The 23,502-nt window shown below is 44.1% G+C and overlaps 4 protein-coding genes across 10 annotated transcripts in view; 2 read left to right on the top strand and 2 right to left on the bottom strand.

Moving 5' to 3' along the window:
• Positions 1–1,122, bottom strand: part of cracdlb (cracd like b) — a 53,612-nt gene extending 52,490 nt beyond the window's left edge. For both annotated transcript variants that reach the window (XM_055908579.1, XM_055908580.1), the window contains exon 1: positions 937–1,122. The gene's annotated coding sequence lies outside the window, so the exon portion shown is untranslated. The remainder of the gene's footprint in view (positions 1–936) is intronic.
• Positions 1,123–6,614: 5,492 nt separating this feature from the next.
• Positions 6,615–14,708, bottom strand: LOC129840622 (testis-specific gene 10 protein-like). Its single transcript, XM_055908630.1, has 17 exons — positions 14,517–14,708; positions 14,218–14,426; positions 13,182–13,337; positions 12,900–13,085; positions 12,690–12,767; positions 12,409–12,560; positions 12,131–12,246; positions 11,810–11,964; positions 11,581–11,636; positions 11,261–11,429; positions 10,753–10,863; positions 10,153–10,338; positions 9,765–9,932; positions 7,899–8,080; positions 7,537–7,641; positions 7,159–7,311; positions 6,615–6,990 (listed from the first exon to the last, which is right to left on the bottom strand). Exons 1-17 carry the CDS (start codon positions 14,680–14,682, stop codon positions 6,960–6,962), a joined length of 2,379 nt encoding a protein of 792 aa, XP_055764605.1. The 5' UTR covers positions 14,683–14,708; the 3' UTR covers positions 6,615–6,959.
• Positions 14,709–16,503: 1,795 nt separating this feature from the next.
• Positions 16,504–17,841, top strand: LOC129840588 (lipoyltransferase 1, mitochondrial-like). Its single transcript, XM_055908572.1, has one exon. The coding sequence runs from the start codon at positions 16,679–16,681 to the stop codon at positions 17,792–17,794; it is 1,116 nt and encodes a 371-aa protein (XP_055764547.1). The 5' UTR covers positions 16,504–16,678; the 3' UTR covers positions 17,795–17,841.
• Positions 17,842–18,990: 1,149 nt separating this feature from the next.
• Positions 18,991–23,502, top strand: part of LOC129840230 (eukaryotic translation initiation factor 5B-like) — a 29,369-nt gene continuing 24,857 nt past the window's right edge. For 3 of the 6 annotated variants that reach the window (XM_055907924.1, XM_055907923.1, XM_055907920.1), the window contains exons 1-3: positions 18,991–19,127; positions 22,628–22,750; positions 22,906–22,972. In XM_055907924.1, the coding sequence (XP_055763899.1) occupies positions 19,093–19,127; positions 22,628–22,750; positions 22,906–22,972 (225 nt within the window). In that variant the 5' untranslated portion in view covers positions 18,991–19,092. Of the gene's footprint in view, positions 19,128–22,627; positions 22,751–22,866; positions 22,973–23,502 lie in introns of all 6 variants that reach the window. The other 3 variants (XM_055907922.1, XM_055907921.1, XM_055907919.1) reach the window with 1 other exon arrangement.

Genomic DNA, 23,502 nt, shown 5'->3' with positions numbered 1-23,502 from the left:
CTTACTTACCATGTAAGTAAATAGAAACCAGGTACCAACATGGTCCCTCCCTGGAAAAAGCCTCTAAAAAGGAAGTGTGACTGATAAGTCCTACGTAACAGCACTGCACAATGAGAGCCAGGGGACTCCTCAGTGAGCCAAACAACACAAGCCCAGGGGACCTGACACTTTCAGCAAGTCTCCACACACCACGGCAGTGCAGTGAACACATGGAGTATTACCTGTTGATAATGGAGGGACTAAGGTAGAAAGCTACCACCTATAATCGATCTCTGGGTACTAGACTAAAGCAATATGAACCGGAACTCAATGGTTTTGTGCTCTCCCTTTAATAAAGGTATTTTAACCAAACAGCCGTTATGAAATCTGATTGTCCAGTGAATGATCAGCGATTACTCTGGTCCTGTTCACAACCAGCATGATGCTTTGTATACAGAGCAGTGTTGTTTACCAAAGGCAGTTTTATTAGATGACAATGAAGGATAACTTAGGAAAGACAAACACTGTAATGGCAATCATCCTTCTTGCTGGATGAGTGCATAGTGTTGTTTTGACAGAAACAGGTTGAAGCCTCTCTGTAGGCGGTGGAATAATCACACAGAATCTGGACTTTTAAAAACCCTAGCACGGCAGTTTTTATACCTGGAAAAAAACTCGAGATCATAACAGTTGTTATTGTTTAGGTCGTCGGACACGATTTGATTCTTATCCGTTAATCCCATTTAGGAATGCAGAACTCGTGCTCAACACACTGTAGTTAAAAGTTCAAAGGTTATGGAAAAAGAAACAGTTGAAATACTGTACAACAGCATGGAAGATCATATGTTGCAAATTATCTTATCAATTATCATTTTTATCAACAGATACAACTGTTTGTGGGTGGTTTCTAGTTCATTTACAGTACGAGTCAAGTTCAGTCGGGTGGAATTGTCTTACCCTGTTACTGGAGAGCAGCTGCTTCTTCTTCCTCTCTCTCTTTCTCTGTTTTCTCTTTCTCTCCGAGGGGAGGATGTGTCCTTCCACTCACTCACACACATACTAGTTCTCAGCCACCTCACTCCACCGCCATCTGCAAATGAAGGGAACGAGAGAAGGAGAGGTGATAGGAGAGAGGTGATAGGACAGAAAGGGAGAGAGGGAGTGGAGAGTGAGAGAGAGTGGCACTGCAAGGGTAGTGTTCATAGGATCAGTGACAGGAGTGGAAAGCTGTCTTAAATTAACTGTGTACAGAGAACAAATGTGGTGTGTTGTCCTGCATCATTTATCCCCTCTATACCTTTTAGGTTCTTCGGCAAATATCTCCATTTAAAGACATTTCCTAAGTACTCCCATTCAAAAGTATTTAAATGTCTGAATGCAGTTACGTATCTCAGTATGTGTTCATAAAGAGTTAATAATTAGAGTGAATGAGTCACTTTTCTCATAAGTGGTAATTAGTGACCCGTTGTAGGCATTGGGTCTACCTTATAGCCTCCTGGGCTTACCAGGTTTCTACAGGCTTGAAAGACGAGACCCTACAAACATTGATGTTTTCCCCCCTCTGTGTACTTTACTGTTTAATCCGGTGTCCTGTGTGTTATCTAACGTTATTCTGACTACTCCAATTCAAGTACACTGTTACCTGAGTGAAACATTAGCCCCAGTCCTTACAAAAGCAGCTCAGGCAGTCCCACCCACCCAATCAACGGTCAGGAGTCAGACAGCTCACCTTTCTGACACCACTCCCTCCACTCCCTCCCTCCCCGGACAAAGTGTGCTTTCAGGACTGGCCTTCTGAAAATCATTGTGAAATACAAACATGTAATAATACTACCTCTAAGAGTGTGGCCTTATGTTGCCTGTACAGGCAAAGGAGGAACCTGCACACCTCAGCCCAGAAAACATTGACTACCAGAGTTAGAAATGTCCAATGTCTTGAGTGTTGCTCCCCAACAAAGAAGGCTTGTGTAAACATTAACCTCGCTGTCATGGTTTCCAGATGAATGGTGTGGCAAGGGAGAGACTAGCTAGCAGCTGTTCGATTATTAACTATCCTTACTGAGACCCACTTCTTTCTTTCATATTTATGAGGAATATTGGAATTCCAAATTCAGGTATTGCAAGGTACAGTATCTTCCCATTTCAAAGCTTTTCACATTCATCTCTCAGAGTTCAGTGCATTTCTCAGTGTTCTTCACGTACATGGAACAATGAATGGCAACTTCTGTTGATCCACTACAATGGGAACACCACTGTCATTTTTACATGTTACATTTGAATCATTTAGCAGATGCTCTTATCCAGAGAGACTTCCAGTTAGTGCATTCATCTTAAGATAGCTAGGTGGGACAACCACATCACATCAGACATAGTAAGTACATTTCTCCTCTATAAAGTAGCTATCAGCAGAGTCAGAGCTAGTAAGAGGGAAAAAGTAAAGTTCACGATGGGGTGTGATTATTTAAGATACTCCTTGAAGAGGTGTAGTTTTCGATGTTTTCGGAAGATGGACAGGGACTTTGCTGCCTTGGCTTCAGGGGGAAGCTGGTTCCACCATTGCTGTGCCAGGACAGAGAAGAGCATGGACTGGGCTGAGCGGGAGCTGCCCTCCTGTAGGGCTGGCAGAACGGAGTGCTCCGGTTGGGGTGCAGGGTTTGAGCATAGCCTGACGGTAGGGAGGGGCAGTTCTTCTTACTGCTCGGTAGGCCAGTTCCATGGTCTTGTAGTGGGAAAAAATCCCATTGATATCCATTCTACTCTTTCTATGTAGATGATTTCTGCCATTCTAGAGACACGCTAGAACAGACGTCACCAACCAGATTCGGCCTCGGGACGATTGTTTCTTGAGCGGATGGTCAGGGGGCCAGAACATAGTTACAAATCATTTGTAGACTGCAGATTGACCGCAAGAAGCCCAAACAGATCTATAATTTGACTAAAACATAATCATTTTAACCCTTGTTTACATGTCTATCCAGTAGTTCCAGTAGTTCCTGTATGTATGTAATAAAACCTAAGATTACCTGGGGTACCAATGTAAGAAATAACACGTAAAAAACAAAATACTGCATACTTTCCCAGGAACGCAAAGCGAGGTGGTTCACCCCGCTATCATCCAGAAGGCGAGGTCAGTACAGGTGCATCAAAGCAGGGACCGAGAAACTGAAAAACAGCTTCTATCTCAAGGCCATCAGACTGTTAAACAGCCACCACTAACATTGAGTGGCTGCTGCCAACATACTGACTCAACTCCAGCTCACTTTAATAATGGAAAAATGTATGTAAAAAATGTATCACTAGCCACTTTAAACAATGACGCTTATATAATATTTACATACCCTACATTACTCATCTCAAATGTATATACTGTACTCTATACCATCTACTGCATCTTGCCATCTTTATGTAATACATGTATCACTAGGCACTTTAAACAATGCCACTTTTATATGTTTATGTACCCTACATTACTCATCTCATATGTATATACTGTACTCTATACCATCTACTGCATCTTGCCTATGCCGTTCTGTACCATCACTCATTCATATATTTTTATGTACATATTCTTCATCCCTTTACACTTGTGTGTTTAAGGTAGTTGTTGTGGAATTGTTAGGTTAGATTACTCGTTGGTTATTACTGCATTGTCAGAACTAGAAGCACAAGCATTTCTCTACACTCGCATTAACATCTGCTAACCATGTGTATGTGACAAATAAAATTTGATTTGATCACATACACTGTGTATCTCTATCATGCATAGGATTTTTTTGTAACAGATTTCCAAATTAACAATAAAATGAAATACATTTAAAAAATTGCTCAGAAAACTAGGGGGGGACTAGAAACTCTGCTCTCCTGCATCCTGTAGTCAGGCAGCGGCCTGTCAACGACCTGCCAGCAGCCTGGCAGCAACCTTTGGATAGTCATTACCTTGGGCAGGACGCAGACATTCAGCCTACCCAATCTACTTCTGAGACAGAACAGGAGTTTTATGACACACCTGGCACACTGCTAGTCACACCATGAAACTGCACACACACACACACACACACACACACACCAATACTAATTTCTACAGAACACCCTCCACAAGTATAACTAACTGGTACCCCCCACTGTGTCTTCACTGCTCTCTCTCTCTCTCTTTCCGTTCTCCTTCCCTCTTCAGGGCTTTCCAATTTAAAGGCTGAAGGTGACCTTGTTCTCACGTATTTCCTGGTGATTAGTCTTATTATTGGTCTTATTTCATCTCTCAGAAGCATCTTTCCACGCCCAATGAACCATAATATTACACAATGCCATAAAATAATGCTGGATAGAAACAGTGCAAGCTTCTTTTTGTTGTTGATTGATGTGTGATGTGAGAGTGTCTGTTCATGCCGTAGATACTGTATATTCAAAAAGATTGCTGCTTGTGTTTCACAAACCCCTGTGATATTATCTTTCCTAATGATTGTAAATGCTGTTTGTTGTGTTGGGTGTACTGTGCCTGTCCTATCTGTTTCATTTATTGCAGGATTATCATGTTTCTGTCCAGTCATACAGTAAACATGGTGATCGATCATAGCACTTTTAACCTACTGTACCTGCCTTCTGTTGAGTTAGAGTAGAGATGGGCAACTTTGATTGGGGTGGGGGCCGGGAAAAAAACGGAACTCATCCTGTAGCTAGCAGGTCTGCATACCGAACACATGCAGTCAGAGCCGGCCATAGCATTTTGGGGGCCCTTGTGAGCAAAACATTTTAGTGGCAGCAGAGAAAACATTTGTTTTAGTTAATTTCCTGCAGTTCTACACATTTTGCCATGGGGCGTAGAGAAAATGTTGCAGTTTAAAGCAAGTTTGAGGCAATTATTAACATTTTGCCATTGGGCTGAGAGAAGACTTAAATTGTAGATTTTATTTTAAAAAAAACATGTATTTAACCTTTATTTAACTAGGCAAGTCAGTTAGGAACAAATTCTTACTTACAATGAAGGCCTACCGGGGAACAGTGGGTTAACTGCCTTGTTCAGGGGCAGAACGACAGATTTTTACTTTGTCAGCTCAGGGATTCGATCCAGCAAGTTTTCGGTTACTGGCCCAACGCTCTAACCACTATGCTAATTTCCTGCAACTCTGCTCATTATGCAATGGGGCAGAGAAGAATTAGCAGTGTTACAGCTAATTTCCTGCAATTCTATGAATTTTGCCATAGGTTGGAGAGAAATAATTGCAGTTTTTAATATATCTGAGTGAGAGTGAATAACAAAATCAATGGGGAGCCCCCAGTCAGTAATTTGACCATGATTACTACACTGCTCAAAAAAATAAAGGGAACACTTAAACAACACAATGTAACTCCAAGTCAATCACACTTCTGTGAAATCAAACTGTCCACTTAAGAAGCAACACTGATTGACAATAAATTTCACATGCTCTTGTGCAAATAGAATAGACAAAAGGTGGAAATTATAGGCAATTAGCAAGACACCCCAATAAAGGAGTGATTATGCAGGTGCTGACCACAGACCACTTCTCAGTTCCTATGCTTCCTGGCTGATGTTTTGGTCACCTTTGAATGCTGGCGGTGCTCTCACTCTAGTGGTAGCATGAGACGGAGTCTACAACCCACACAAGTGGCTCAGGTAGTGCAGCTCATCCAGGATGGCACATCAATGCGAGCTGTGGCAAGAAGGTTTGCTGTGTCTGTCAGCGTAGTGTCCAGAGCATGGAGGCGCTACCAGGAGACAGGCCAGTACATCAGGAGACGTGGAGGAGGCCGTAGGAGGGCAACAACCCAGCAGCAGGACCGCTACCTCCGCCTTTGTGCAAGGAGTAGCACTGCCAGAGCCCTGCAAAATGACCTCCAGCAAACCTTCTTGCCACAGCTCGCATTGATGTGCCATCCTGGATGAGCTGCACTACCTGAGCCACTTGTGTGGGTTGTAGACTCCGTAACATGCTACCACTAGAGTGAGAGCACCGCCAGCATTCAAAAGTGACCAAAACATCAGCCAGGAAGCATAGGAACTGAGAAGTGGTCTATGGTCACCACCTGCAGAATCACTCCTTTATTGGGGGTGTCTTGCTAATTGCCTATAATTTCCACCTTTTGTCTATTCCATTTGCACAACAGCATGTGAAATGTATTGTCAATCAGTGTTGCTTCTTCAGTGGACAGTTTGATTTCACAGAAGTGTGATTGACTTGGAGTTACATTGTGTTGTTTAAGTGTTCCCTTTATTTTTTTGAGCAGTGTATAAGTTTAGATTGCTCGACTAATTTACCAATCATAACTCAAATTTGCTGACGGGCTAATTAAGTGACCGTCATTGACTGACATTACAAGAGAAATACCTCTGATGCACAATTGAACCTTCTACTATTCTAACGCTCAACAGTAAGTTGAGACCCCGGCAACAATAAATCAAAATAAAACATTTTGTAAATTGATCCGCGGGCCTACAAAAGGGGGGCCGTGCGGAGCACCAGTTTCCCATCTATGATTTAGAGAAGAAAGCATCCCAGGGGAGACAGACTGAGTGGCCAGTTGAACATGTAGCTACAGTACCATTCTGCAAGGTTCAACTGACTTATGACTGAAAAGTAAACCAGAACAATTTATTTTTATTTTTTATTAAAGCACTTTTCTCAGACAATATACAAAAAATTGAATACATTAATGAAAGAACATAATTTCCCTCTTTTAGCTGTATTTCATTTGAATCAAATCTTCATCAAAAATATACTGAATGGTCACTCATTTTACAGATCAATACACACAACCAAACACAGTGATGTCAGTTCATTTGTAAAATTTAATAAAAAATACATTTGAGATAACACTTGTTGAAACTATTTCCGGTCTAGGAGGGTTGTTCTGAACCTGAGGTCCTGATCATGACATCACAGGGTTTGAGTTGAAGAATGACATCATAGCACAGTAGGACTAGAGAGAAGGTTGGGTTGTCTTTCCTCCAGAGAGAGATCTGTTCAGTCGTAGAGGTCCTTGAACCCCAGGCTCCTGTCACCACACACACACACACACACACACACACACACACACACACACACACACACACACACACACACACACACACACACACACACACACACACACACACACACAGAGTGAGATGTAGAAATATATGCGTGCTGTATTCAATGTGCGGTGTTCAGGGAGAGGGCCCACCTTTCTGGGGATCTCTCTCTGGCCAGGTGGTCTGCGGTGGACCACAGGGGCCTGCTGGGGCTGAGGGAGCGACGCAGGTGAAGGGAGGAGGGATGCAGGCCAGAGGACGATGACGACAGACCCTGACGACGCAGCTCCTGCACTGCCCTCTCCCTGAGAGAGGGAGGGAGAGAGAGAGAGAGAGAGAGAGAGAGAGAGAGAGAGAGAGAGAGAGAGAGAGAGAGAGAGAGAGAGAGAGAGAGAGAGAGAGAGAGAGAGAGAGAGAGAGAGAGAGAGAGAGAGAGAGAGAGAGAGAGAGAGAGAGAGAGAGAGAGAGAGAGAGAGAGTAAAGCACAAGCCAAGCCTTTACGACAAGCAAGGAGAGACAGACAGACAGACCTCTCAAACCGCTCAGTAGATAGCTGTCTTTTGGTCATGTCCAGGTCAGCCTCTAGCTGTGCCGAACGAGTACTCAATGTATCCACCTCTCTACGCTGAGCGCTCCTGAGAGAGAGAGAGAGAGAGAGAGAGAGAGAGAGAGAGAGAGAGAGAGAGAGAGAGAGAGAGAGAGAGAGAGAGAGAGAGAAAGAGAGAGAGAGAGAGAGAGATGAAATGTAGAGAGAGAGAGATGAAATGTAGAGAGAGAGAGAATTGTGGATAGATGAAAAGAGAAAGAGGGAGAGAAACAAAGAGGGAAGCGGTCAAAACAGGCAACCGAACAAATCAGAAACCCTTCCAACAGCGACCAAGTGTCTGCTCACGCCTTGCTGTCGGCCGCGGTGAGTTTGTCCCTGAGCAGCTGGATCTCCGTGTGTCTCTCCTGGGAGCTGAGCTGTCGGTGTAGCTCCTTCTCCCTGGTGGACACCAGCATGGATTCCAGACTCTTCATGCTCAGACGCTCACTGGAAAGCTGCTTCCTGAGCAGCTCCAGCTCACACTGCACCTACAAACACACACACACACACACACACACACACACACACACACACACACACACACACACACACACACACACACACACACACACACACACACACACACACACACACACACACACACATGAACATGTTGACATACAAAGTTCACCTACTCATTCAAGGGTATTTCTTTATTTTTACTATGTTCTACATTGTATAATAATAGTGAAGATATCAAAGCTATGAAATAACACATATGGAATAATGTAGTAAGCAAAACAGTGTTAAACAAATCCAAATATATTTTAGATTCTTCAAATAGCCACCCATTGCCTTGATGACAGCTTTGCACACTCTTGGCATTCTCTCAACCAGCTTCACCTGGAATGCTTTTCCAACAGTCTTGAAGGAGTTCCCACATATGCTGAGCACTTGTTGGCTGCTTTTCCTTCACTCTGCGGTCCGACTCATTCCAAGCCATCTCAATTTGGTTGAGATCGGGGGATTGTGGAGGTCAGGTCATCTGATGCAGCACTCCATCACTCTCCTTCTTGGTAAAATAGCCCTTACACAACCTGGAGGTGTGTTGGGTCATTGTCCTGTTGAAAAACAAATGATAGTCCCACAAAGCTCAAACCAGATGAGATGGCGTATCGCTGTAGTAGCCATGCTGGTTAAGTGTGCCTTGAATTCTAAATAAATCACAGACATTGTCACCAGAAAAGCACTCCCACACCATAACACCTTCTCCTCGATGCTTTATGGTGAGAAATACACATTCGGAGATCATCCGTTCACCCACACTGCGTCTCACAAAGACACGGCGGTTGGAACCAAAAATCTTCAATTTGGACTCATCAAACCAAAGGACAAATTTCCACCAGTCTAATGTCCATTGCTCGTGTTTCTGGGCCCAAGCAAGTCTCTTCTTCTTATTAGTGTGCTTTAGTCATGGTTTCTTTGCAGCAATTCGACCATGAAGGCCTGATTCACACAGTCTCCTCTGAACAGTTGATGTTGAGATGTGTCTGTTACTTGAACTCTGTGAAGCATTTACTTGTGCTGTAATTTTTGGGGCTGGTAACTTTAATGAACTTATCCTCTGCAGCAGAGGTAACTCTGGGTCTTCCTTTCCTGTGGCGGTCCTCATGAGAGCCAGTTTCATCATAGCGCTTGATGGTTTTTGTGACTGCACTTGAAGAAACTTTCAAAGTTATTGACATTTTCCGTATTGACTGACCTTCGTGTGTTAAAGTAATGATGGACTGTCGTTTCTCTTTGTTTATTTGAGCTGTTCTTGCCATAATATGGACTTGGTCTTTTACCAACTAGGGCTATCTTCTGTACACCCCCCCTAACTTGTCACAACACAACTGATTGGCTCAAACGCATTAAGGAAGAAATAAATTCCACAAATTAACTTTTAAGAAGGCACACCTGTTAATTGAAATGCATTCCAGGTGACTACCTCATGAAGCTGGTTGAGAGAATGCCAAGAGTGTGTAAAACTGTCATCAAGGCAAGTTTTGGTTACTACATGATTCCATGTGTGTTATTTCATAGTTTTGATGTCTACACTATTATTCTACAATGTAGAAAATAGTGAAAATAAAGAAAAACCGTTGAATGAGTAGGTGTTCAAAAAATTTGACCGGTACTGTATGCGCGCACACACACACACGCGCGCACACCATCCCCTCCATGACTCACAGCCTCCTTGCTGGCGTCCAGTTTGACACAGAGCTCCCTGGTCTTCTCCAGGTCAGTCTGAGTGGCGGTGTGTTCCCCCTGGGCCTGTCTCAACTGCTCCTCAGTGTGCAGCAGACTCCTGTTGAGCTGAGACACCTGGCTGCTGCAGCTCCGCTCTGCAGACAACGCCTAGGATACACACAACTGTAGGAGTCCAGGGTCATCTTCATTACGCACAACATGGTAAAACGTCGGAAAATCTTTTACAACAGAAAACTAATATTAGGTTTGTTATTGGACAACTTCAGGTAGTCCCACCCTGTTTCAGTCCGTTTGGTGTCTAATGAATATGACCCAGTGTGTAACCAGTGATAATCCCTACTGATAGAGACAGTGAGGTTAGACAGACCTCCTGCAGACTGGCATCCAGAGCCTCCACCTTCTCCTTGAGTCTGCGTCTCTCCATGTCTGAGGACATCAGCTCCAGCCTCAGCTCGCTGATGCTCTCCTCTGCCTGCCGTGCCTGCCCCTCCCAGCTCTCGGCCTGGGCCGACGCACGCCGCCGAGCCTCCTGGTGCTCCCTGCACTCCCGCTCCTGGTGGACACACACACACACCCATTTAAATTATTTGTTTAGCTCCACAAGGAATCAGTGCAAGTGAAAAGGTCTTGGCTATCAGTCCCTACCCAACTCCAGTCTGAAAACGTTGATTGCCGCTTACAGTAAGCACCAGGAGGAAAGGAAAAAAACACATTTTCAAAAAGGAATTGATCTGGAACTCAAAGGCTGCGTTTACACAGAACCCCAATTCTGATTATTTTTTCACTAATAGGTATTTTGACCAATCAGATCAGCTCTTTTGACAATGTTTGGGCTAAATATAGGAATTGGGCTGCCTGTGTAAACGCAGCCATAGCTACTTTGGATGAGTGATAATTAGTTCGACAAGACATAACTAACAGATCACAGATTGAAATATCATTCATTCACAGTTACAGCAGAGGGTACCTTGGTGGACAGCAGGTTCTCGATGCGGGAGATGTCAGCCACATAGTCCTGTACCTTCCTCTGCAGCTCATGCACCTCCTGGGCAGAGTCCTCAGAATTCAGCTCCAGGGCCTGGACAGCAAAATAAACTAGACCTTACAAAGTGTTTGTGAGATTCTAAAGAGATAATGGCCATGGGGTTGGTATATCATGAATAATATGGCGTCCTAGTGTTTTCTACTACTGTTTGCCCTAACCAATCACCTGGGATGAAAAACTATTCTGGACCATGAGCCCATGGCATCTAGTCTGGGTTCCAGTCTTTTTAGCTAACATTCCAATCCCTTCCACTCCTGTCACTTGGAAAATGACACAGAGTACAAGGAGTGGAATGTAATCGCTGAACAGAGACAGATACCAGGCTACATACCATCCTCGCTAAATAATATGAACCCTAAAAGGTTGATCATTTCAAAGTTAAAAAAGAATAATTGTGCTCCTGGTTTGGTCAGAAAGTGCTGTATCTGACCTGGTTGTTGAGGCGGCTCCTGTCCAGTTCCTCTCGGAGTTGAGCATTCTCCCTCAGGGTGGAATCCTTCACCTTGGCCAAAGCCCCCAGCTCCTCCTCCGCATCCCCCAGCCTCCTCCTCAAAGCCTCCAGCTCCCTCTCCCGCCCTGCCAGCTCCTCACGAACGCTCCTGGGGAACAGAAAGGTCACAGCCAGGGGTCAGAGTTTCGAGGTTAACTTACACAGGTGGTGCAATCCGTATGCGTCTCTGAGTGAACCTTAGTATGGTGACTTGGCATCTGATGTGTGAAGCTTTGTGGTACTGGACAACTCAGACTCACTCTGCTGATGTCTCCAGATCCTCAATGGACAACCTGAGATTCCTGATGGTTTTCTCCTGAAGAAAAACACATAGAAACCAAAGAGACCATCACTCAATCACTGATATTAGACCAATGTGTCACATCTCATGAGGTGATATCCAAGTGGTCAATGTCCTAAACATAGTGGCTGGCAGGTAGGCTGGTAGGTACAATTGGCTGTGTGTGTAGTTAGTGTTCAGTTGATTACGTTGCAGTCCAGCTGGTTGTGGGCTGAGTTAAGGAGGTCAGTCTTGTTCTCCAGCTGCTCCTGCAGGGAGTCTCTCCTCTGGTCCAGGTCAGTGATGGTGGACTGTAGACTGCTCACCTCCTCTCTTAGACCAGACATCTGCCTCAGTAGAGAGTCTGACACAACAGATAAGGTTCAGTTTGGTAAGGTTATCTGAAATAGCGTTATTACACACACACACACACACACACACACACACACACACACACACACACACACACACACACACACACACACACACACACACACACACACACACACACACAGACCTTGTCTCCTCACCGTTCTTCTCGTCCAGCCGTTTGTTCCTCTCCTGGGAGGTCTGTAGTTCTCCGATGCGGAAGGTCAGTCTGCGCTGGCTGTCACTCAGGGCGTTCTGTGTCTCACTGTTGGACAGTCTGAACACACATGTGCGAGCACACACTTAAAAGGATGCTATAAAAGGGATTAGATGGACGCTATAGAAGTAACAGTTCCCACACGTGTCCAGTATGTGGCTGATGCAGGAAGTGAATCCCCAACCACATGACTTCATACATCAGTGCTGGTTCCTTGCTTACCTCAGCATGACACACTCGTTCCTGGTCCTGCTGTGTTCGTCCTCAGCAGCGGCCAGCTTCCTGCCCAGGGTGTGGACCTCCTCCTCTAGCACCATCATGGACTGCCTCATCAGGGCAAGACGGCTCTTCTGGTCCCCCCGTTCATGTTCCAGCTACAGCAAGGAGAATCACCATGAAATGCAATTAGCAGAACGAACATTCCATTCCAAACTAAGGACATTTAAAGAGTGTGTCTGTTCTAGTCATTGTGTTTCTATGGAGGTTTTCTCCTCCTCACTCACAGTGAGAATGGCTGTCTGCAGGTCCTCCACCCTCTGCTCCAGATGAGCCCTCTCACTGATGGCTGTCTCCTGAGAGATCTGACAACACGCAACACACACATAGACACTTTCTCTCAGCAGGATACACACACACTTTCATTGGTAGTCAATAGATGGCCATGCTGGAACACTCAGAAGTAGATTATTGTCCAATCTGGTTAATATATTGACCTTGAGTCTCTCCCTCAGACTGTCCCTCTCTGTGCTCATACGGTGGAGGTCGACCTTGGCCTCGTCTCTCTCCGCCTCCACGCGCTTCAGGATGCTCTGAGCTGACACAGTGACACTGCTCTTATCTGCGCGCGACGACTTGGATTTCAGTACCTCGCGACGCAGTGACGCTATCTCCTGCTGGGCCTGATGAAGAATGGGATTGTTATCAGCAAAATGATTTCCCATTCATTTGGACCTGAGCGAAGTGGAGTTAACTATTCCTTTAAGAATGGTACTGGCCTGCTGATAGTGCATGCTGGTCTTGTCTCTGTCGACAGTCAGAACTTTCACGTTGGCCTGGATCTCTGACAGGTGGCGCTCATACTTATCCAGCATGTTCTGCATCTCGTCCCGCTCTCTCAAGACCCTCATCAGCTCAGAATCATAGCTGCCCCCCTGCCCAAAAGAGTACATCAGCTGTTACATTAGTATTATGACAGTGCTCACAGTCCAGGAGATATTCAGAAATGCGATTTTTTTCTGATTAATATGGAAAAAGTAATATTTGAAGAGTTTATTTACAAAATGCTATGTCCACCAATTTTTCACATTTGTATTTTTTCATCAGAAATTATTGCTTATGGGTACCTTCATGCGTGTGTAAAATATTACTGTTCTCAGATGTTTAATTAATAGATTTTAGTGTGTATGAAAATGTGTTTATTTTGCTAACCGCTATATTGTTTTGCTGGAATGGAATGTTGGTATCCTGTATATTTGACTGTGATATGTGGTTGTCTCACCTAGCTACCTTAAGATGAATGCACTTACTTTAAGTCGCTCTGGATGAGAGCATCTGCTAAACGACTAAAATGTCAAATGTAAATGTTTCACAGGTCTATATTACTGAATAAATTTTTATTTAATTGTTTTATTATATTGATGTAAAAAAAATATAATTTCTACAGTTCTTTATTAAAAATGTTACCATGTATTACATTTGACTGTGTAAAACCTAGCAGTACAACTTATTTCTCTGAGAGTGAGCCAGATATATAGCATTTTCCTAAGAAATATGATTATTTGTCTCTGAAATGAAACCATCAAGTAATATATTTTAAACAAATACACGTCTGTCAATGAACAACCCCATGCCATGATTAGATAGGGAAAAAACACACCAATCTTTTTCATAATTTCTTTAAGCAATCAAAGATAATTTACCAACATTTCTGAAAATTGATATACAGCGTCATTTATACATTTATAACACTGAAGATGGTGTAACAAATCCCTATTTACATTTCTAGTTAATATTAGACAGCCATTCCTTTACCTTGACAGGGGACTGGAGGGTGGGGCTGCGGCTTTGGAGGTGCCCCCGACAGGGGCTACAGGAGCACCTGCCCCTCAGCATCCTCCTCAGGCTGTCTGCTTCCTGTCTGTAGTAGTCTCGCTCCTCCTCCACGCTCCGCAAGAAGCTGTCCAGACGAGAGCCACGTTTCCCCCTGCCGCCTGGCTCTGTGAACAGGACCTGCTCTCTCTCTGTAGGATAGCCAACAATGTTACATCCCATTCTGGCATCTCGTTCTCCACTACCCTCTCTCCTCGCAGTCAAGCCCCAGAGTAACTCACCTGTGAGGCTGAGCTTCTGCACCAGTCTGTTCAGACTGTCTCTCTCCTGGTGTAACTGGTCCAGTAAGGCCTGCAGGTCCTGCTCCTGATTCTGCTCTACTGTGGGGTTCAGCTGGGTCTCAAGTTCTATTGGTTCAGTGTCTGCCGACTCGCTATCCTGAGACATAGCCCAGAACCCAGGGTGGATGGTAAATGTAGGCTATTGATTATACTATTTTCTTTATGCCTGTTGAATTAGATTGCAATATAGTGGTATCAGTCGTGGTCTTACAGGTGTCACTTTGGTGATAGCGCCCTCTAATGACGTGATCTTCCTCTGCAGGTTTTCGATGATGCTCTACAAACCCAGACCCCCTCCATTGTGTTCAGTATTCACATCGCATCCCCTCTTAGGCACACAGTAAGTCTACCTCTGCATGCTGTGTGTGGTCCTCTGTTGTCTCCAGTGTGGGGCCCTGCTGGTCCTGCTCGTCCTGCAGCTGAGCTGGTGTACTGATATGGCCTGGCTCCTGCTGGTTCCCCAAAGACAGCTCCTCCTCCACCTCCTCCTCCCCCCTCTCCTCCCCTCACCCCCTGCTGAAGCTGCACCTCCTCAGCCTGCACACCAGCCACACTAACCTCTGCAGCCTGACACAGGAAGGGCAATGGGGATTAGGTGAAAATAAATAAAATAAGAAAATGTGTCTGTATCAAGCTGATAGATTAAAAAAACTAACAAGAGTGCCTGATTTATGACACACGGCTCTAAACAATTGACGTTGTCATGGTAACCAAGCATATTCAAACTTGACCTTGCTAACCAAAACATTGCATTCAAGTTCCTTATTTGGCGAACAGGTGCTTTTAATCGAGCAACTGATTATGAATGTATTATAAACAGCACTGTATTGGATTTCAAAAGGTTGCTAGTTTGCAAAGTAGTGTCTTCCAAATCACAGTAATCTTGCTAACGACGCTAGCCTTGAATTGTCGAACGCGATACTGATTTTATTATGGCAAGATTGCTCGCTAAACACTTATAGAATTAGGCTAAAGCTACTGCTTGTCTAAGTAACACATTATATGGAAACAAAAACAAAACATGGTTGAGAGAGAGATCTTCACCTTACTTTATGGATGAAATAGTTATAGCTGTAGCTATCAAATAGTTACGTGAGGTTATCTGGATAAATCACTGGGGTTTGCTGTTGTAAACCCTGAATGGCTCCTAAACCGCTTTTCATACGGGATAAACGATCTGACCAATCAGATGTCAGGATTCGATCGGAATTCGACATATAGCAAGCTTGCAAGCCAATCAGCAAAGGCCCTTTCTTCACAGTGTGCGTCCATTACCTTGACAACGTAGTGTACCCGGTACTCCACCACACACTGACAACAAGTGCTGATAATGTTAGCAGAAGATAATGTTAGTTTAGTGTAATTCCAAGTCTAAATCGCTCTGGATAAGAGCGTCTGCTAAATGACTTAAATGTAAATGTAAATGTAAATGCAAAAGTATTATGCATCAGAATGACTGATTTGACTGCATTGCTAAATGCATTGCAGTGTTCTATGCAATTTATGCTACCATTTTAAAACAAAAGGAATGCACCCCAGGCTCCTGCACCCCAGGCTTCAAGTTATTTTGCCTTCGTCAGGATTAAAAAGTAGGCTACTATAATAAATTGCACTGTCAATCTGTTTGTGGGAGCCTAGCTGTTGTCCCTCTGCAGTACATGATACTTTCATATAGTGAGCCTTTTGTGGCTGCTTTTGCAGAGCGGCAAGTGTTGACCTGTTAGTTTGTTGATTTTGAAAAATAAGCCAAAAATAATATTTAAAATCCAACCCAGCCCCTCAGGAACTAGTAAATCCTTTTTGACTCAATATAGAAATTAAACCGCTGGGTGGCGCTGTACAACCAGCATCGAAAATCACTTGAGCAACAAGGGAGTCGATATCGCTCCAGCACAGCAGGTGGCAGTGTTACAACAAGAGTAAATAAACCGTGCCTTTAAGAAAATAAGAGGAAGAAAAGCGGAAGTATGTGTGTTAAAACGAATTAGATCTGAAAACGTATTCACTCTGAACGTTTACGTTCATGTATTTGGAAAAGTTTCATTCCACAAAAGTGATAAACTATTTTCAGATGCACAGAAGAAACGACAGATAGAGGCGCGATGAATTTAAGAACATTCTCGAATTTGTTCGCACAATACCAAGCATGTTTTCGATCGGCTCGAGCCAAGAGCACATTGTCAGCTGTCATTGACGAGACTGGTAAATCAGGATTTACCCTCAAATCTTTATCAACAGACATATTTGAAAACTTAGCATTGGAGGACTGGATACACGATCATGTTGACCTCCAAAACCGGAGTATGCTCTTCTTATGGAGTAATGACCCAGCGGGGGTGATAGGGAGACATCAGAACCCATGGCAAGAGTGCAACCTTCAGGTCATGAGACAGAAAGGGATACCGCTCGCCAGGCGACGCAGTGGGGGCGGGACTGTATTCCACGATTTAGGTAATGTCAATTTGACTTTCTTCACGTCCAAGAAAAACTATGACCGTCACAGGAATCTCCAAGTCGTGACAAGTGCTCTGAAAGGACTCAGGCCAGACATGGATGTACGTGCAACAGAGAGGTTTGACATCTTGCTGAATGGCCTCCACAAGATTTCAGGAACCGCTGCTAAATTGGGAAGGACAGCAGCTTACCATCACTGCACCCTGCTGTGTTCGGCTGACAGGGCACTGCTGTCTGCGGTGCTGAAACCAACCTGCCAGGGTATCAAGAGCAATGCAACGCAAAGCGTGCCATCCCCTGTGAAAAACCTGCTGGATGAGGACCCGACGTTGGACTGTGACACTATCATGGATTCAGTGGCATCCCAGTACAACACAGAGTTTGGTTTCAGCAGCCCTGTAACACTTGTGGACCCAAGTGATGAGCTGTCCTTGCCTGGTATCCAAAGAATGGCCCGTGAACTGTTGGCATGGGAGTGGACATTTGGAAGGACTCCTAAATTCAGTATCTGTACGACTTTTGAGTTGAAAAATGACACGTCTATCTGCAATGCAACTCTAAACATGGACATCAAAAATGGCATTATAGAATCTTGTGACATTGAGGTTCCCTCGGACTGGCTACCTGTGGAGTTGTCTCGAGGGTTCTCCTTACACCTGATAGGTGGGAAATTATGTCCCTACGAGACATCAGTAATCGCAGCAGAATTTCTGAGGACAATCCCACAAAATAAAGAACTTGAAAGAAAGATGTATAATCTGTGACGAAGAGTTGTCTTCATGATGTGAATAAAGCACTGCTGCATGACATACTGAGTTGTCCAGTGTTTTGTTATTGGGATAGTTTAATCACCAATTTCTCTGGACCAAGGGAAGGGGTGCTCTCTGTATAGCCGTTCTAGAAAGTTATCTGTAGACCCTGACTTTATATGCACACAAAGTATTTCCATAGCACAAATTCTGCATAAACATCTAATTACGCTGGTAACCAGTTTATAATAGCAATAAGGCACCTTGGGGGTTTGTGATATATGGCCAATATACCACAACTAAGGACTGTATCTAGGCACTCAGCATTGCGTTGTGCGTAAGAACAGCCCTTAGCTGTGGTATATTGGCCATATACCATACTCCCTCTGGCCCTATTTCTTAAATATACCCTTTAGAAAATAGGTTACATCCTTTTCCCGAGTGCAATAAATGCTGTCTCTGTAATGGGGGACAGTGTGTTGCTAACAACTTAGCTTCCCCCACATCCTTCAACCAGTGATCCTCTGCTTTGAAAAACAAGTGATGGGAGGAAGCCCAGTGGCGGGCAGTGGGGGAAGATGGAGCGATATGGATTTTGGCTGACATTCTGCAAATTTTGTCATGATGAAACATTTGATCCCAATACAGTTTTCTGTTCCCAAAACTAAAATCTGTTATGAACAGAGTAGACTTTACACTTTGCCAAAGTTGTAAAAAAATAGCTTTGTTTAGAAGGAGTGTAAGGGCGAAATGCCAATTTACTTATTTCACATGCACACTTCACAGAGTGGCGTTCCCTAACTGAAATATGCAAATACATGCTAGAACGTACCAATAGGATCTCACTAACTCGTTCTTGGCTCTGCCCATAGGTTGCTTGTTCTGCCCAGTGCCCTCTATGATTACATTGCATTCATTGGAAATGACATGCTGCTGTCTATCTTGGGTTGATTATAAAAAATCTTTGGCCTAGCGGTTAGTGTTGGACCAGTAACTGAAAGGTTATTAGTTTGAATAACTGAACCGACAAGGTGAAAAATCTGTAGATGTACCCTTGAGCAAGGTACTTAACCCTAATTTGCCCCTGGGATGCCGTACTACTGGCTGACCCTGTCACAATAATAATAATTATTTGTTACTCCATTATACCTGCGCAGTTTGCGCAGTGAAGATGCCCTTCACTTTAGTACAGGCAATAGGAAACGCTCTGCAACTGCGCAGGATGTGTGACCAACCACCATTGGATCAACCATATGTGCTGTATCGGCGAACAACGAGGCTGAACATTGTGGATAAAAATAAAAACAAGGAGAATGGGGAAGAAACAGAAAAAGTCAGGCGATGACAGGTACATGATAGAGTGGCCCTTGTGTCATACGATTTGAGAAAGTTGTGATGTATGCAACAGACTTCTATGAATATAGCTATCTAACGCTAGTCGTACAGGCTGAGCTGGCTAGCATTAGCATGATACCGAAGCCATGAGTTTCATGTGGCGGCAGGTTGCTTTGGCTAGGCCTCCCGTCTCGGGCTTATTAATAAGCTAACGTTATCCTCGTGCACTTGTTTTCTACCTTTCATATTGACAATGAATTAACCAATTTATATCTCGTATAAACATACTTGATGCTGAACAACAGAGACACGAAACCTATTATTCTCACTATTAGCTAGCATATGTTATGCAGCTACATAGGCTTTCTACTACCAGCTAGCTAGCTAGCCAGGCTCCATACAGTCACATTCTAAAGTTAATATCCATTAGCTCGTGAGCTATCTAACTTAGCTAGCTTGCTCGCCCACTAACGCAGATAACTAGCTATATATGATGCAATTCTAGGAGGACATTGTCAGCGAACTATTGCTGAATCTTTGAGTCACTGACAGCACAAGTGAGGACCTCCAGCCTGGCTATGCCCCATGCCTGCAACATCATCCCTTTTCATTGTGCTGTCAGAAAGGGCCCTCATTCATTGTCCCAACTGTCGCCTCTATGGCTTGAGTATCCATCCAATGGCTGTGTCCCCGTGTGAGTAAACATGGTCATTTGCGATTGATACCCCAGTTAGAGATTTGTTGTTGTCCTCAGTTTGGGGGGGGGGGGTCATGACCAGGTGTCTTCTTTTGACTGTGGGAATGAGCCTTGACAGAGAGACAGTAGGCTAAGTGTCGCGCTGGCTTGGTGGCGGCAGCTGCCATTTAAGTTGATTATTGAGGGATATATATTGACTGACCTGCCGTAATGGTGAGCTTTCACCCCTTGTACTGTATACTGCTGATCTGCAGCCTGCTCCTGCTCCAGTCAACTTTGCTGTGAGGTCAAGATGATATCAGGCCAGGGCTAAAGATGGCACTGAACAGCAATGGCGGAAGGATATTAAAGCTTGATTAACTATGGTCCTCTCTGTTCCCCATAACCAACAACTATTACAGGTCTGGTCCAGAAACAACCACTAGCCCCTAACCCTAAAGCCACTTGTATATAAGCAATATTCATAGTAGTTATTACAGGTAAATAAGTGAAAGGAATAACATTGATAGAACAGGATAACTCCATCAACATCCTGTCTATCAGCTGCTTCTTCATGATTTTATTACCCAAAGGCAAGGGTGTGTGCACTGTGCACCCAGTGTGTTTTACCCGGGGTTGGCCCCTGTTCATTCTAACATAGAGGTGCTTTCCACTGCTGATGCAACAGGCATGCAAGGAGGCTAGCCTCACCCTCTGTATAAAGTCTGAGGCTGAGCTGACATAGGGCTTTTAGTCTCAAAGATCCATGTGCTGCTTCAGGTAAGGTTGTTGTGGATGGTTAGTAGTTGAGATGATCATAATGGTCATTACAGGTTAGGGACTGAAGTTGTTTGTCTTTCATGTTTGGTTTTCATCTTCAATCGTCTGACATAAGACTGAAGGTCTAGAATTAGTTATTGCATTTTTTGGACTGAAGGCGTAACAGTGTCAAGTGTACAGCTGCCATTCAGGTGGAGGTGTTGTTCTTGTTGGATGCACACTTCCTACTGTCAGGGTTGATTTGTGGCCACCAGCAAGTCATTTTAGGACCGCAGTAAAGCCTTCAAATCTGTCAACATTTTCTGTTGACAGAATTTTTAGTGTCCTGTGACTGACTCGGACTGACTGACTGACTGGGTCTGTCTTTGTCGGACTGACTGACTGACTGGGTCTGTCTTTGTCGGACTGACTGGGTTCTGTCTTTGTCGGACTGACTGACTGACTGGGTCTGTCTTTGTCGGACTGACTGACTGACTGGGTCTGTCTTTGTCTGACTGACTGACTGACTGGGTCTGTCTTTGTCGGACTGACTGACTGACTGGGTCTATCTTTGTCGGACTGACTGACTGACTGGGTCTGTCTTTGTCGGACTGACTGACTGACTGGGTCTGTCTTTGTCTGACTGACTGACTGACTGGGTCTGTCTTTGTCTGACTGACTGACTGACTGGGTCTGTCTTTGTCTGACTGACTGACTGACTGGGTCTGTCTTTGTCTGACTGACTGACTGACTGGGTCTGTCTTTGTCTGACTGACTGACTGACTGGGTCTGTCTTTGTCGGACTGACTGACTGACTGGGTCTGTCTTTGTCTGTCTTTGTCTGACTGACTGACTGACTGGGTCTGTCTTTGTCGGACTGACTGACTGACTGGGTCTGTCTTTGTCGGACTGACTGACTGACTGGGTCTGTCTTTGTCGGACTGACTGACTGACTGGGTCTGTCTTTGTCGGACTGACTGACTGACTGGGTCTGTCTTTGTCGGACTGACTGACTGACTGGGTCTGTCTTTGTCGGACTGACTGACTGACTGGGTCTGTCTTTGTCGGACTGACTGACTGACTGGGTCTGTCTTTGTCGGACTGACTGACTGGGTCTGTCTTTGTCGGACTGACTGACTGACTGGGTCTGTCTTTTTGTCGGACTGGATATAAAAATCATAGTTGTGTGAAATGTGCTAATTTGATCAAGGCTGCAAATATTTGAAATACCACACATTCATTGCTAGTTTATATCATTTTGCTGCTAACACGGAACCCAAACCGGCTACGTGTGTGCGCCATCGTGCATAAATGTATTTTGTCCCCCCACACAAAACACGATCACGACACAAAGGTTAAAATATCAAAACAAACTCTGAACCAATTATATTATTTGGAGATGGGTTCGAAAAGCATTAAACATTTCTGGCAATTTAGCTAACTAGCTTGCACTTGCTATCTAATTTGTCCTTTTTAGCTAGCTTGCTGTTGCTAGCTAATTTGTCCTGGGATGTAAACATTGAGTTGTTATTTTACCTGAAATGCACAAGGTTCTCTACTCCGCCAATTAATCCACACATAAAACGGTCAACCGAATCGTTTCTAGTCATCTCTCCTCCTTCCAGGCTTTTTCTTCTCTTGACTTTATATTGCGATTGGCAACTTTCCTAAATTAGGTGCATTACCGCCACTGACCTCGTTCGTCTTTCAGTCACCCTTGTGGGTATAACCAATGAAGAGATGGCACGTGGGTACCTGCTTCTATAAACCAATGAGGAGATGGGAGAGGCAGGAGTTGCAGCGCGATCTGCGTCACAAATATAACTTATATTTTATCCCTTGGCAACGCAGGCGCTCGTTGGCGCAATAATTGAATAACATAGATTTCTACATTTATGTTGCATGCTCACTCACGCGACGCGAGCGGTGTAGTCAGCCTGTAAGCCTGCATTTTTTTGTAACATAGCATATGGCAGAAATCTGCATGGAGAAGCATGTGGTTCCCAGCTATGCTTGATAATGCTGTCTTTTACCATGTGTAATGTGCATCATATGTGATTTGCATGACTTTGTTTCAGTGCCAAAGACGATGGCATCGACCTTGACGCCCTAGCAGCAGAAATCGAAGGAGCGGGAGCCTCCAAGGAGCAAGGTAAAGGAAAGGCCAAGAAGAAGAAAGACAAAAAGAAAGACGATTTTGAGTAAGTCTTTATTTCTCTCTCTTCGACAGTAATGAACGCTCCATTTTAAAATAATTATGGAAATAAGAACCAACTGTTGGATGGAAATATTTCTAAACTTGCCTTGGACTTTGCAGCCTACTGTGTATTGATCATAATGATGTGATCTTTAACAGTGAAGACGACATCCTGAAGGAGCTGGAGGAACTGTGTCTTGAAACCACAGGAGCTAAAGGCAGCAAGGTGAAGTGTAGCCATATGCTAATCTTCATATGTAATGACCTAATACCAGGCGATAGCCCAATGCTAATCTGCATATGTAATGATCCTATACCAGGTTATTGCCCAGTGCTAATCTTCATATGTAATGACCTAATACCAGGCTATAGCCCTGTGCTAATCTTCATATGTAATGACCTAATACCAGGCTATAGCCCAGTGCTAGTCTTCATATGTAATGACCTAATACCAGGCTATAGCCCAGTGCTAATCTTCATATGTAATGACCTAATACCAGGTTATTGCCCAGTGCTAATCTGCATATATAATGACCCTATACCAGGTTATTGCCCAGTGCTAATCTGCATATATAATGACCCTATACCAGGTTATTGCCCAGTGCTAATCTGCATATATAATGACCCTATACCAGGTTATTGCCCAGTGCTAATCTGCATATATAATGACCCTATACTAGGCTATAACAGGGTTTCCGTTAGCCAGTAATAGCCGGCTTAAAGAAATTAATTAGAAAAGCTGATAATGCATTTTAG

The sequence above is a fragment of the Salvelinus fontinalis genome, chromosome 41 (assembly GCF_029448725.1).
Source record: "Salvelinus fontinalis isolate EN_2023a chromosome 41, ASM2944872v1, whole genome shotgun sequence".
Classification (NCBI taxonomy): Eukaryota; Metazoa; Chordata; class Actinopteri; order Salmoniformes; family Salmonidae; genus Salvelinus; species Salvelinus fontinalis.
Note: the sequence above shows the minus strand (reverse complement) of the source record. Positions and strands in the feature narration are given on the sequence as shown.

Coding starts and splice junctions, on each gene's coding strand:
- LOC129840622 (XM_055908630.1), bottom strand. CDS start 14,682: ATGTCTCAGGATAGCGAGTCGGCAGACACTGAACCAATAGAACTTGAG. Junction 13,338..14,217: donor CCCTCCAGTCCCCTGTCAAG/GTAAAGGAATGG, acceptor TCTTTTGGGCAG/GGGGGCAGCTATGATTCTGA. Junction 12,247..12,408: donor AACGAGTGTGTCATGCTGAG/GTAAGCAAGGAA, acceptor ATGTGTGTTCAG/ACTGTCCAACAGTGAGACAC.
- LOC129840588 (XM_055908572.1), top strand. CDS start 16,679: ATGAATTTAAGAACATTCTCGAATTTGTTCGCACAATACCAAGCATGT.